Raw genomic sequence first — 13,477 nt, forward strand, 5'->3', positions numbered from 1 at the left:
CTCCCAATATTCAGCAACTGACCTCACACATCTCGTCGACTGAATCATTGGTTCATCAGTATTCTGAGCATCCACCATCACCAGACTCGGTCCTGAAAGACTGAATAATGAAATGGCAGGTTCTGCTCTGTCAGTCGGAGGGATGGGGGAAGATCCCTGATAGTGAATACAGTGAACTGCATACTCTGCGAGAAACAAGCAAAGGGTGCTGGGAATCTAAAAGGATAGGGGCAGGCACCAGCTCTGAGAGCTTTTAGGGATGTTACCTCTCGGACCTTAAATTAATTAATCATGCAGGAAGAGAGGTCCTTCTTGACGTTTCCTCCTCCAGTCACTCAGTCACCTAAACCAGAAACCCCATAGTTATCCTTGGCTCCTCTGTCATGTTCAGTTTTGGGTCTTAAGTCCTGCCGTTTCAGTCCTGAGACGGGGCTCATGTCCAGCCCTCTTCCCCATCTGCTTCTGTCCTGATTCGAGGCCTCGTCATCCTTTGCCTGCCTTATTGCTATAGACTCACAAGTGGTATCCTTGCTTTGTCTTGATCCCTTTGCATCCACTTTTCTAAAGGCCAGCACGGTGTAGCAAAAATGGTGCTGTGCCCTTGTCGCTGCTCTGCTTAAAAGTCTCTGATCAGAATCTCTAAATCTGCCCACATACCTGGCTTCACCCCTAGATTCTGATTCTGTAGTGCCGCTGGGCTGGGGCCCGTGTTTTTAAGTTCCCTAAGAGATACTGACATCTGACCCGATTGAGAAACCTCTGGCCTACCACTGTCAAGTCTCTGAGCTCCTCTGCCTGGTTGCACAAGGCCCACCGTGCCTGCGTGTCTACTTGTCTAGGGAAAATTATCCAGTTTCATATGACTCATGTTAGAGATTGTATTCGTAGAAAAGACTTTTAAAAACGGTAACGTTTTAATTTAAGTATCTGCTATTGTTATTTGTAATGCATTCCCTGCGTTTTCAGTGGATGATGCTGGCAAAATAGAACACGATGGTTCCTCTGGAATGACCATGGATGCAGAGTCGGAAATCGATCCTTGTAAAGTGGATGGCACTTGCCCTGAAGTCATCAAGGTGTACATTTTTAAAGCCGACCCTGGAGAGGATGACTTAGGTAAGAGGAAAGTTTCAGCATAACCTGCATCCTGGTCAGCCGCTTCAACCCGATGACTTTTGGGTGGTCTGGATTGAGAACCTTTGAAACCTATTCGGAAGATAACTGTTAAGCAAGGATTTCCATGTAGGGGGAGAAAAGTCTGTAAAATGTAGTAAGTCACCCGGATGGAAATGAAGTTTTCAGATAAATTCTTGGAGCTGTCGTCTTCCCTGATAGGTGGCACCGTAGACATTGTGGAGAGTGAACCTGAGAATGACCACGGAGTTGAATTACTTGATCAGAATAGCAGTATTCGTGTGCCAAGGGAAAAGATGGTTTATATGACTGTCAACGACTCTCAGCAAGAAGACGAAGATTTAAGTAAGTAGGTGCCCTTTTTGTGGGAGAAAAATTTTATGTTTCTGTAGCGCCCTCTTTAAATCTGGTCAGAATTTGAAGGAAACGAGTAGCGTTACTGTACAGATTATTATGCTGCCGTATCCCAGGGGCAGTATCCGCGACTACGTACGCTTCGAATGTTGCTTTAAAAACGGGTTAGGGTGAAAGCCAAGGAATGGAGGAGGGTTCATTCAGCAAGTATCTGTCGACTGCTCACGACTGTGTGGAAGCTGTGTTCTAGGTGTGTAACGTTTGGGCCTTTCTACCTGCCTCTTCACCGAATCTGAGTACAGACGTCTCCCCTGCCATCTCTGTAAACACGGTCACAAAGGTTTATATCACTTCCTATTCAGATGTTGCTGAAATCGCTGATGAAGTTTATATGGAGGTGATCGTGGGAGAGGAGGACGCTGCTGCCGCGGCGGCCGCTGCCGTGCACGAGCAGCAGATGGACGACAACGAAATCAAGACTTTCATGCCAATAGCGTGGGCGGCAGCTTACGGTAAGTCGCTCAGCAGCTCCTTGGACGCCGTTGGCTCGTGAACATGACTCCATGCCTGGAAACGGTGCCTGTTGTCCTAGGGTTCCGAAATACGAAATACCAGTGCCCTGTAAGGGTTATTTGATTTGAACACAAGTAGAGGAAGATTATAAAGTCTACTTTTTGTCTTTATTTCTAACAGGAATTTCCCTCATGTGTTTATTACATAGAAGGGAGTACTGCAAGAAGTGCACAGGCTTTCCAGCCGAAACTTTTCCTCTTGATTGTATCTGGCCCGTGACTTTGCAATTTGGGGAGACGACAGGGGAGTCCATGGGGCACAATGCTGACCTGTGTTTTTTAGATCTGGAAGCTAGGCATTTCCTACCGTCTCACTATAATGAACGTGGTCATACAACCCATTACCTAGAATGGGGACTCTCTGTCATTCATGAGTATCATGGCTTACTTTTCATTGTTATAGTTAATAAAGAATCCCTAATTTTTTATAATTTATAATACTGTATAATTTTGTTTTTTAATGCGCATTGTTAGGTAATAATTCTGATGGAATTGAAACCCGGAATGGCACTGCAAGTGCCCTCTTGCACATAGATGAGTCTGCTGGGCTCGGCAGACTGGCTAAACAAAAACCAAAGAAAAGGAGAAGACCTGATTCCAGGCAGTACCAAACAGGTGAGGGCACATGAGTTCCACAGCGCAGCGTGCTTTGCGAGCTCTCAGATGAAACCCTAGCGTGTGTCCACGGAGGTGTTGTGATGGCAATCTAGCTGCTAGACCACATTGTAGCTTCTGTGTACTGAATTTGAAAATATAATTTTAAGAATTCAGTGATATTCATGAATGATTTCCTGGGATAAAAAGACACAAGGAATGGATCGAACACGGATGGGAAAAAAATTCAAAACGTGGGTGATTTTTATGTGGAAATGAGAAGAAATCCCTCAAATATGTCGCAGGCATTAACTCTTTTAAAAACTCAATGACTACAAAGAATCTGATTCTGGTAGCATAAAGTAGGCATACTTTATAGAGCAGGAGGACGGGTACTCGAGTTCATGTGACCTATTCCTGTCTATTTGTGTATGGCAATTTGCATATGAAATTTCTCATAGGTGGGTTTAAGCTCTACTGTAAGTTGACACAAAATTACGTTTTTTGGAATCGGCAAAGCAGGAATTGTGATTACGACACTTTATTTTTCAAAATAATTTTCTACCGAGTGATATAGCTTCAATCGTTAGTTGGTAGGAGTCACATATTTATTGATTGATTTTTCAAACTGGAGGGACTGAGGTTGGTACAGTCAGCCTGAATGAAGTTTTCAGACCAGGGTTCTCTTTATGACCAGGTTGCTCTCTCTCTTACATTGAAAACTGGCAGAAGTAATGTTAAGTAGCAAATAGCTTAACGTAGGAACACTTGCTTAATGATGTTCAGAACGCACACTTTGAATGCTTGAAGAAACCAAAACAGAACTTGGTTTGATCACTCATGTTCCTTTCTTTTCCTTTCTTAGCAATAATTATTGGCCCTGATGGACATCCCTTGACTGTCTATCCCTGCATGATTTGTGGGAAAAAATTTAAGTCCAGAGGTTTTTTGAAAAGGCACATGAAAAACCATCCCGAACACCTTACCAAGAAGAAGTACCGCTGTACTGACTGTGATTACACTACCAACAAGAAGATAAGTTTACACAACCACCTGGAGAGCCACAAGCTGACCAGCAAGGCCGAGAAGGCCATCGAATGCGATGAGTGTGGGAAGCATTTCTCTCACGCTGGGGCTTTGTTTACTCACAAAATGGTGCATAAGGAGAAAGGAGCCAACAAAATGCACAAGTGTAAATTCTGTGAATACGAGACAGCTGAACAAGGTTTATTGAATCGCCACCTTTTGGCGGTCCACAGCAAGAACTTTCCTCATATTTGTGTGGAGTGCGGTAAAGGTTTTCGTCACCCGTCAGAGCTCAAGAAGCACATGCGAATCCATACTGGGGAGAAGCCCTACCAGTGCCAGTACTGCGAGTATAGGTCTGCAGACTCTTCTAACTTGAAAACGCATGTAAAAACTAAGCATAGTAAAGAGATGCCATTCAAGTGTGACATCTGTCTTCTGACTTTCTCAGATACCAAAGAGGTGCAGCAACATGCTCTTATCCACCAAGAAAGCAAAACACACCAGTGTTTGCACTGTGACCACAAGAGTTCGAACTCGAGCGACTTGAAACGACACATAATTTCAGTCCATACGAAGGACTACCCCCACAAGTGTGACATGTGTGATAAAGGCTTTCACAGGCCTTCTGAACTCAAGAAACACGTGGCTGCCCACAAGGGTAAAAAAATGCACCAGTGTAGACATTGTGACTTTAAGATTGCAGATCCGTTTGTTCTAAGTCGCCATATTCTCTCAGTTCACACAAAAGATCTTCCGTTTCGGTGTAAGAGATGTAGAAAGGGATTTAGGCAACAGAACGAGCTTAAAAAGCATATGAAGACACACAGTGGCAGGAAAGTGTACCAGTGTGAGTACTGTGAGTATAGCACTACAGACGCCTCGGGCTTTAAACGGCACGTTATCTCCATTCATACGAAAGACTATCCTCACCGTTGTGAGTACTGCAAGAAGGGGTTCCGACGACCTTCAGAAAAGAACCAGCACATAATGCGACATCATAAGGAGGTTGGCCTGCCCTGATAGTCCTTCTACAGACATTTATGGAGATGTTGGCCTTGAAGCAGAAATCTCATTTTAAAGCCAGTCAGTCTCGTTCACATACAATACTGTATATTGATTTATGCTGTGTACAAATAGAATTGCTTCTAGTTGAGAGTTTTGTTGTTTTTTTTTTTTTTTTTTTTTTTTTTACATTTTGTTGAATAGTGTGTTCTGAATTCTATTCAGTTTGTTTAATAAATGGGGGAAAGCAGCAACAAATAAGTTGCTTTTAATAAAGTAATCCTTGATGCTATACTGGATTTTTCTATCTTACAAGTTTTATATTTATTTAAATATTTACCTTGCTTACCTTGATGGTACTCTTCTAAGACCATTTAACTTAAAGTTAAGGTAACTTTAGATTGGTAACTCTGAAAGTATTCGTGTTGACTCATTTTTTTTTTTTTTCCCCATGAATTTCTCACAATAAAATTGTCAGAGACATCTACTAACATAAACGGGAGATTTTACAGTCAGGTCTAATTATCCTAACATGGAAGTCCTTGACTTGTCTTGCTTGCTCTTCTCAGACCACATGACAGTGAAAGTTTCCATTTGAGCTTTTGCCACCCGGGCATCGCTGAGGAAAGAACAGTGGCTGGGTTCGTCTTTACTTTTCATTTCGTTGAGCAGACAAGCTGTACTTTTTGCAGGGAGGGGGGGTGGGGGGGGCTTTCTTTGGTGTATTTACATCTTTTGTCAGCATAGCAGACTTCTAGAAAACTTCCTTGACAAATTTTGCTTGGTCATGTTGTATTTTGATTATTCCGTCTGTGCTGCTTTGTCTCGGAATGGTTGTGTGTTACAAATGAGATTATCGAGGACTGCATTTTGGAATCTCCTTGAGGTAATTCGTGGCTCGTAGGATCTTTTGCGACTTTATATATGTAAATGTACCCTGAATTATATATATGCACATATATAGAGAACATGTATCTGTGTGTATTGCTTATTTTACATATTTATACACACAACCCCAGTAGTAGTTGTTTAAGATCTATAATGAAAAGTATTAAATTTACAATAACACGAAAGATGCAGGGATGCATGAAAGAGCATTTTGTAAATCATGCTCTTCAGAGAGACTACTCAGGTGAAGAATTAGAAGGAAAATAAGGACACTAGTATTTTTAAAGAGTTAAAGGTATTTTCTTTTAAATATCTTTGGTAATTGAAAAATAGACGTTACGATGTTTCTAGATAGAATGTTTTCATACAACTTCAGCTCCATGCCTTTATATTTTTCTGAAAAGCTAATGAGCATCCAGACAGAACTCCCTCCGTTCTCTCAGAGAAACTCTTGAGGGAACTCTGTGTCTGTCACCCAGTGAAGGGGGATTAAGGAAGCCACAGCTCCGTGTCCCAGAGATTGGGTGCTAATGATGACTTCCGCTTGGCAGGTCCAGCCTGCTCTGTTATGTCTTAGTTACAGTTAGCAAACTTTAAAAACCTGAACACCCAAATTGGCTTTGGTTAGAAGATAAAGGTGTATTTAAGTGCATGAGGAAAATCTGAGGCCTTATTTGGAACATCCCCAAGTCTTTCACGGTTTTGTTTTTCTTTGAGAGTTGGTATTTTTTAAACAGTTCTGAATCAGTTCAGAAACGCATACACTGAAGTCAGTTACTTAGAATTGGATCATGCGAAGATGGGTCTTGGAAAATGGAGAACAGTTTTTGGGGTCCTTTATATGGGATGTCAGCATGTGAGTATCCGGCACGTTGTAGGAGATTTAGTAAGGACTTTTCTTCCCACCTGATAGCTGCCTTGCCACTTCATGATGGTGCTCCTTCCCCTTTGTGCTGTTCGGGTTTAACCTTTCATCTTTCTCTTTGCCATTGATACTTGTATTCAAGAATTCTATTTATAGGGTTAGAAATCTAAATATTTGGTGTTTGGCAAGCCTCTGAAGTGCTAGATTGATTTCATCCACTTGGAAATCAAGTGCTTTAGGCTGGTATGAACTCCAGCCTGAATGCCAGTTAAAGCCAAGGCATGGGCCTATCCCAGCGGGAGCTCCTGTGCTCTCTTGGCCCCATAAACATTCTTTTTTTTTTTTTTTTTTTTTTTTTTAAGCGTAACTTACAATTGTGTGATTCATTGCCCTGCAGTACTATTCTTGAAAGCTCTGTCTGTTTTTTTGTGAGAACCTTTAAAATCTCCCTTAATTTCTTTTTCCCAGAAGTCATGTAAAAGAAAACACTTAAGTGAAAGTGGAAAGTTATTAACTTTAAAACATGCTGTAAAATTAGTACAGAAAATATAAAGAATTGGTCATTTAACTATATTTTTTTAAATAAACTGAAAGATAAAGAACACAACACTGTACACACTTTATATTTCTCTTACATAGTCTGGAATCATACACAGCTATTTTCTTTTTAAAGCACAATATTGAAACCTTTAAAAGGTATTTAAGGGTTTGGTCAAGTGAATATGATAAGATGTATTTGTCTGTATAAAGAGAAAATGAACTTGTAGTCACTGTTATGTACTGACATTAGTTACAACCTAGTTTTAATTCTTAAAACAATTTTGATTAGCAAAGCTAAAAAAAATGGATGTTTCAGTTAAATGTTTTAAAGAGGTACAGATTTTTACAAGGACATAATATAAGTTATTGTTCTGTAGAAATATCCTATTAAATATTGTATGTCCCTCCCTCTGTACACTTTGTAAAAAAAGTAAAATACATAAAAAGAAAATCATATAGGGATGTGTGACATTATTGTAATTGTGTACTTGAGAATAACGTGCAAAAATAAAAATCAGAATATTTTCCTGTTAATGGATGTTTAGTCTATTTGATACCAGTACTAAGTTAATGCTTTTTCTTAAGGAAAAAAATGTACAGTTTTTGTAAACCTAATAAACATCAAAAGCAGTGGATTATTTTCATTTCCCCATTTCTTAATTCCTTCTACGTAACAGTGGAATGCAAAATGCTTGATTGCTTTGAATTTTGTGACTCAGTGCAAATACTCATACTAGTTGAGCCCTGCGAATTTGCAAGTCATATAGCAGAGAACTTAAGAGGTGATTGGTGAGTCCTTTGATGAGCATGTCCTTGAAGTTCTTTTTTTTTTTTTTCTTTTATCTTCATAAGGGATTTGTTTTATTAGCATTCTCCGGTTCCCCTGACGTGAATTTGCCCTGCATAAAGTTGTTTTTGAGAGCACTTAAAGTTCATTGCAGCATCAACCCACAGCACATTTAATCCCTGGGTGTTGTCCTCACCTCCACAGCAGAGAAGCCCTGCTCTCCAGTGACACCTTTGTGCCAAGTTTGGAGTGCTTTAGTTAGTAGACGCTAAGGTACTAGAGAACGGCCACTGTCATGTGAAAATCAGATGTTAGGTAAAAGCTACCAGGAGTTCAAAGAGAGTAACAGATGGATTTGAGCTGTCCTTGATTTTTATTTTTTCTTTTATTTATTTTAATTTTTTTAATGTTTATTTTTGAGAGAGAGACAGAGCATGAGCAGGGGAGGAGCAGAGAGAGGAGACACAGAATCCGAAGCGGGCTGCAGGCTCCAAGTTGTCAGCACAGAGCCCATGAGCCGTGAGATCGTGACCTGACCTGTAGTCGGACGCTTAACCGACCGACAGCCACCCAGGCGTCGCAAGCCATCTTTCTTTTTAGAGACGAGATCCTTCAGATCTTCAACTATTGTAGGTACAAGTGTTTGCCTAATAGTTGAAATAGTAACTAATTAGAACTTGAGATAAATGGTCAAGAGAACATGGTGTCACTGTCCCGATCCGTAAGTCACGCAAAACCATTGCGTGTGAAAAACTTAGTTGTAATAGAATGCCTGGTAGACAACATCTTACCAGTCTGATCCCAAGCGGTCGCATAATGTACTGCTCTGTTCTCTGGGAAAAGCGTGACTGGTCAAAATCCTAAAAGGGTGTGATATTTTAGAGCAGTGGTTTTTGAAGTGTGGTCTGGCAGCACTGACAGCATCATAATCACTTGGGACTTGGTTAAGGATAAAAATTCTCAGCCGCGCACCACACCCACTGAATCGGGAAACGGAGCTCGGGACCCAGTGATCTGTGTCTTACTGTGCCCTCTGAGTGATTCTGATGCACGTTCAAGTTGGGGAAAACATTTTAGAGCACTTGAGGAGCTGGAAGGATTACTGGTGCAACATTTTGTGTGGTAGGCAAGACGATCTCTCTCACACACACACAACCCCAGAAATAAGCAGGGAGGGTGAAATGGGACTTCGCTTGTACCTTTGGTTTACCTTTTTTTAAAAAGTGTGAGCCCGCCAGACAGCATACCTTTTTCAGTAAACAGCCTATACTTGTAAATCTCGTACGGCCTCCCCTACGTTACAGTCCTCAAAGGTCCACAGGATTCAGAGGAAGAAGACTCAGCAAGTAAGAGAGAAAAGCTGAAAAGTGCGTGTGTTTAATTGGCCCAACATTACTTAAGCAATTCATACCTGAAAAACCACTTTGCCACATTCTGCAGCTGTTTTGATGAGGTCAAAATTAAGTTTGCCCTTTTGAATTTTATTTTATCTCTTGTGTATATATTGTTTGCCTTTTTCATAAAATAATTCTTGGATTTGTTATATATCGTTTCTGTTATTTTTGACATCTTTGCTGTTGTAAATAAATTCCTATTTTGTTTTAAGTTACCCTAGTGGAGTGTTGGCTATAGACAAGGCACACACGCACACACACACACAAATGGGGAGGCTTAAATGACAAAGTTAATAAGTCCCCAACACTTCAAACTGCAAGTGATGTGACCCCTTCCATTCAGCATTTCTAGCATCGATGAGATACCACTATCGCATCTGCACCTACCCTGACTTTAAAATCATTTTCTTGACTTTCATGAATTCTTAGTTTACCAAGTTTGAGGTCAACCTCAAGAATTATTTTCGTTTATTTTTTTTTTTCCTATTCCCACGGTCTCTCGTGTTACTTGTATTGCTGATACTGGTGGACACAAAGGATTTGGCATTGTGACCTGCTGATACCGTAAAGCCGCTGTGATACTTGGCTGCGGAAAACCGGCTTAGGGGTTTTCGGTGGCCTTTATTGTTCCCGTCATGTGAATGACCACACAAGTACCTAAACTCATTGATGAAAACAGAATAGCTAACTGCACCCCTGTTATGCTTCTCAAGAGAGGCGAGTTTCTGCTTCTCCTTTATGGTTGTGTTTGGCTTTACGTTCAGAAGCCATTTCCTTTTGTCCGAGCTTCTTGGAGATAAGGAGAGCTGTTGCAGTCGTGTCTTGGGGTTTGGGGGGCTCTGATTACACCCATTCTCCTCTTTGGGTTCGAACCACATTGGGAAGTGACGTACAACACCAGTTCAATGTGTGACTTCTGGTAAAATCGAATCAGGGACACACAGGCCAAATCTCGTTCCCCTCAGTTTAGGCTTCGAATGATGCAGCCAGTCACCCGAAGTCACTCGGAGCTCTTGAGACTGCTTGGTCTCCCACCAGAGAAATGGAGCAAGTGGGACAGAATGGCTGCAGCAACCCCCCCCCCCCCCCCTCTACCACCAGCTCTCCTAGGCCAGGACTCACAAAAGGCAGAGAAGTCCCCTCATGCCATCTTCATAAAATAGGAAGGGTTAGTCCAGCTCTGGGTTGCCTTCTGGCGTTAGCCCACTAGTGGAATGTGAGGTTCTTGCCTTTAGCCTTAAATATTTGTTGTTTTTCCCCAGTAAACTTTTATTTGCCCGCTCTTTTGGTGGTTGTTGTGACAGACTTAAAGATTTAGTTCCTGTTTCTTCTAGGCCAGTATGCTTTAGTTTTTCCTCCGAAAACTAACTTTTCAAGGGCAAGTTTGCTTATTCAAAGATGATAACTTCACAAGTTATTTTTATTACATGTTGTCACAAAATTTAGAAAAACGATCACCCACGATGCCACTTGCTCTGTTTAAGGGGTTCATCTTTGTTCTCTTCCAGTCTTTGTACATGGGAATCCTTTATCTGTCTCGTTACCACAGCATCGATTCTGTGTTCAGGAATTTTCATTTCAAACATCAACTATTTCCATATCTATTGGTTGTCTTTAAAAAATTTTTAGTGCACATTCTTTATGGAGACAATATGGAAAATTCGGTATGGTACTGAGAAGAAAGTAAAACACCTTCCTTTTTCAATCCCATTACCTAGAACATACTATCTTTTTTGTTTTTTAAAAAGTTTTAATTTTAATTCCAGTTAACATACAGCGTTAGTTTCAGGTGTACGATATAGTGATTCACCGCTTCCATACAACTCCCGATGCTCATCATGACAGTGCCCTCCTTAATCCCCATCCCCTACTTTACCAATCCCCCCCCACACACACACCCTCTAGTAACCATCAGTTTGTTCTCCATAATAGTCTATTTCTTGATTTGTCTCTTATTTTTTCTCTTTGCATTATTTGTCTTGTTTCTTAAATTCCACCTGAGTGAAATCATATGGTATTTGTCTTTCTTTGACTTATTTCACTTAGCGTTATACTCTCTAGCTCCGTCCGTGCCATTGCAAATGGCAAGATTTCATCCTTTTTATGGCTGCATAATATTCCGGTGTGTGTGTGTGTGTGTGCATATCACATCTTCTTTATGCATTCATCAATTGATGGACCCTTGGGTTGCTTCCATTTTGGCCATTGTAAATAGTGCTGCTATACCAAATTATGGAACGAGCCTAAATGTCCATCAACTGATGAATGGATAAAGAAATTGTGGTTTATATACACAATGGAGTATTACGTGGTAATGAGAAAGAACAAAATTTGGCCCTTTGTAGCAACGTGGATGGAACTGGAGAGTGTGATGCTAAGTGAAATAAGCCATACAGAGAAAGACAGATACCATATGTTTTCACTCTTATGTGGATCCTGAGAAACTTAACAGAAACCCATGGAGGAGGGGAAGGAAAAAAAAAAAAAAAAAAAGAGGTTAGAGTCGGAGAGAGCCAAAGCATAAGAGACTCTTAAAAACTGAGAGCAAACTGAGGGTTGATGGGGGGTGGGAGGGAGGGGAGGGTGGGTGATGGGTATTGAGGAGGGCACCTTTTGGGATGAGCACTGGATATTGTATGGAAACCAATTTGACAATAAATTTCATATATTGAAAAAAAAAAGAAAAAAATAGTGCTGCTATAAATATAGGGATGCATGTATCCCTTTGAATTAGTGTTTTTTGTATCCTTTGGATAAATACTTAGTAGTGCAATTGCTGGATCGTAGGGTAGTTCTAGCTTTAACTTTTATGAGGAACCTCCATACTGTTTTCCAGAATGGCTACGCCAGGTTGCCTTCCCACCAACAGTGCAAGAGGGTTCCCCTTTTCTCCGCATCCTCGCCAACACCTGTTGTTTCTGGTGTTGTTAATTTTAGCCATTCTGACAGGTGTGAGGTGATATCTTATTGTAGTTTCGATTTGTATTTCCCTGATGATAATTGGTATTGAGCATCTTTTCATGTGTCTGTTAGCCGTCTGTATGTCTTCTTTGAAAAAATGTGTGTTTATGCCTTCTACCCACTTTGTAAAAAGTTTTTTTTTTTAATGTTTATTTACTTTTGAGAGAGAAAGAGCATGAGTAGGGGAGGGGAAGAAAGAGAGGGAGACAGAATCTGAAGCAGGCTCCAGGCTGTGAACTGTTAGCACAGAGCCCAATGCGGGGCTCCAACCTGTAAACCGTGAGATCATGACCTGAGCTGAAGTCGGACGCTTAGCCAACTGAGCCACCCAGGTGCCCCTCTTCTACCCATTGTTAAATTGGATTTTTTGTTTTTTGGGTGTTGACTGTTACAAGTTCTTTATATATTGTGGATACTAACCCTTTATCAGATAAGTCATTTGCAAATATCTTCCATTCAGTAGGTTGCCTTTTAGTTTTGTTGATTGTTTTCTTCACTCTGCAGAAGCTTTTAGTCTTGATGAAGTCCCACCAGTTTATTTTTGCTTTGTTTCCCTTCCCTCAAGAGACATATCTAGATGAACATACTGTCTTTTAAAGAATATCTGTACTGAGTTTTAATTTGATTGGGTTTTCCAGTTGCAAAATACCTGTTACTGTCACAAGTGTTATACAATACAAAATGAGTATGTGTCTTTATAGACAACCTAGAGCTCACCCTCATGCTTTCTGCAAACCATTTCCTTTTGGTAGTCATAGTTAACAGACTGTGTCTTCCCTCTCTACTCATACAAACCCGTATAAAGGTGGATAACGTAAAGGGAGTATGAGGAATCTGGGAGAGCAGGTGAAGCAGAGATTTCACACTTTGACCAAAGTCAGATTGCATATCTTTGCATGTCACTTAACATATCATGTCCATCTCTCTGGGACACTGGACTGAACTCTATCTCATTCTCTTTAATAGCTGAATAACTCTCCAGAGATCGAACCCACCATAATTTGGTCAACCATTCCCCTTTAGTGGACATTTAGGTTGTTTCCAGTTTTCTGCCACTACAAGAATGCTGGAATAATTGTCCTTGTACATATAATCCTTACATACTTGTGTTTCAATATCTGTAGGGTGGATTCCCCCATGATGTGATTACTAAGTGAGAGGGTATGTGCTCTTTTTTTAAGTTTATTTATTTATTGTGAGGGGGGAGGTGCACAGAGAGAGGCAGAGGCAGAGAGAGAGAGAGAGAGAGAGAGAGAATCCCAAGCAGGCTCTGCGCTGTGAGCGCAGAGCCCGACGCTGGGGCTTGAACTCACGAACCGTGAGATCATGACCTGGGCCCAAATTAAGAGTTGGATGC

The 13,477-nt window shown here is 40.9% G+C and overlaps 1 protein-coding gene across 5 annotated transcripts in view; it reads left to right on the plus strand.

Annotated features, from left to right (window-relative positions):
- The window catches only part of ZFX (zinc finger protein X-linked), a 55,564-nt gene extending 47,948 nt beyond the window's left edge, over window positions 1-7,616 (plus strand). For 4 of the 5 annotated variants that reach the window (XM_043570993.1, XM_043570992.1, XM_043570995.1 and 1 more), the window contains 5 exons: window positions 967-1,116; window positions 1,336-1,479; window positions 1,851-2,000; window positions 2,535-2,675; window positions 3,520-7,616. In XM_043570993.1, the coding sequence (XP_043426928.1) occupies window positions 967-1,116; window positions 1,336-1,479; window positions 1,851-2,000; window positions 2,535-2,675; window positions 3,520-4,703 (1,769 nt within the window). In that variant the 3' untranslated portion in view covers window positions 4,704-7,616. The remainder of the gene's footprint in view (window positions 1-966; window positions 1,117-1,335; window positions 1,480-1,850; window positions 2,001-2,534; window positions 2,676-3,519) is intronic. The other variant, XM_043570996.1, reaches the window with a different exon arrangement.
- Window positions 7,617-13,477: the final 5,861 nt, after the last annotated feature.

This window comes from Prionailurus bengalensis, chromosome X (genome assembly GCF_016509475.1).
Source record: "Prionailurus bengalensis isolate Pbe53 chromosome X, Fcat_Pben_1.1_paternal_pri, whole genome shotgun sequence".
NCBI lineage: Eukaryota > Metazoa > Chordata > Mammalia > Carnivora > Felidae > Prionailurus > Prionailurus bengalensis.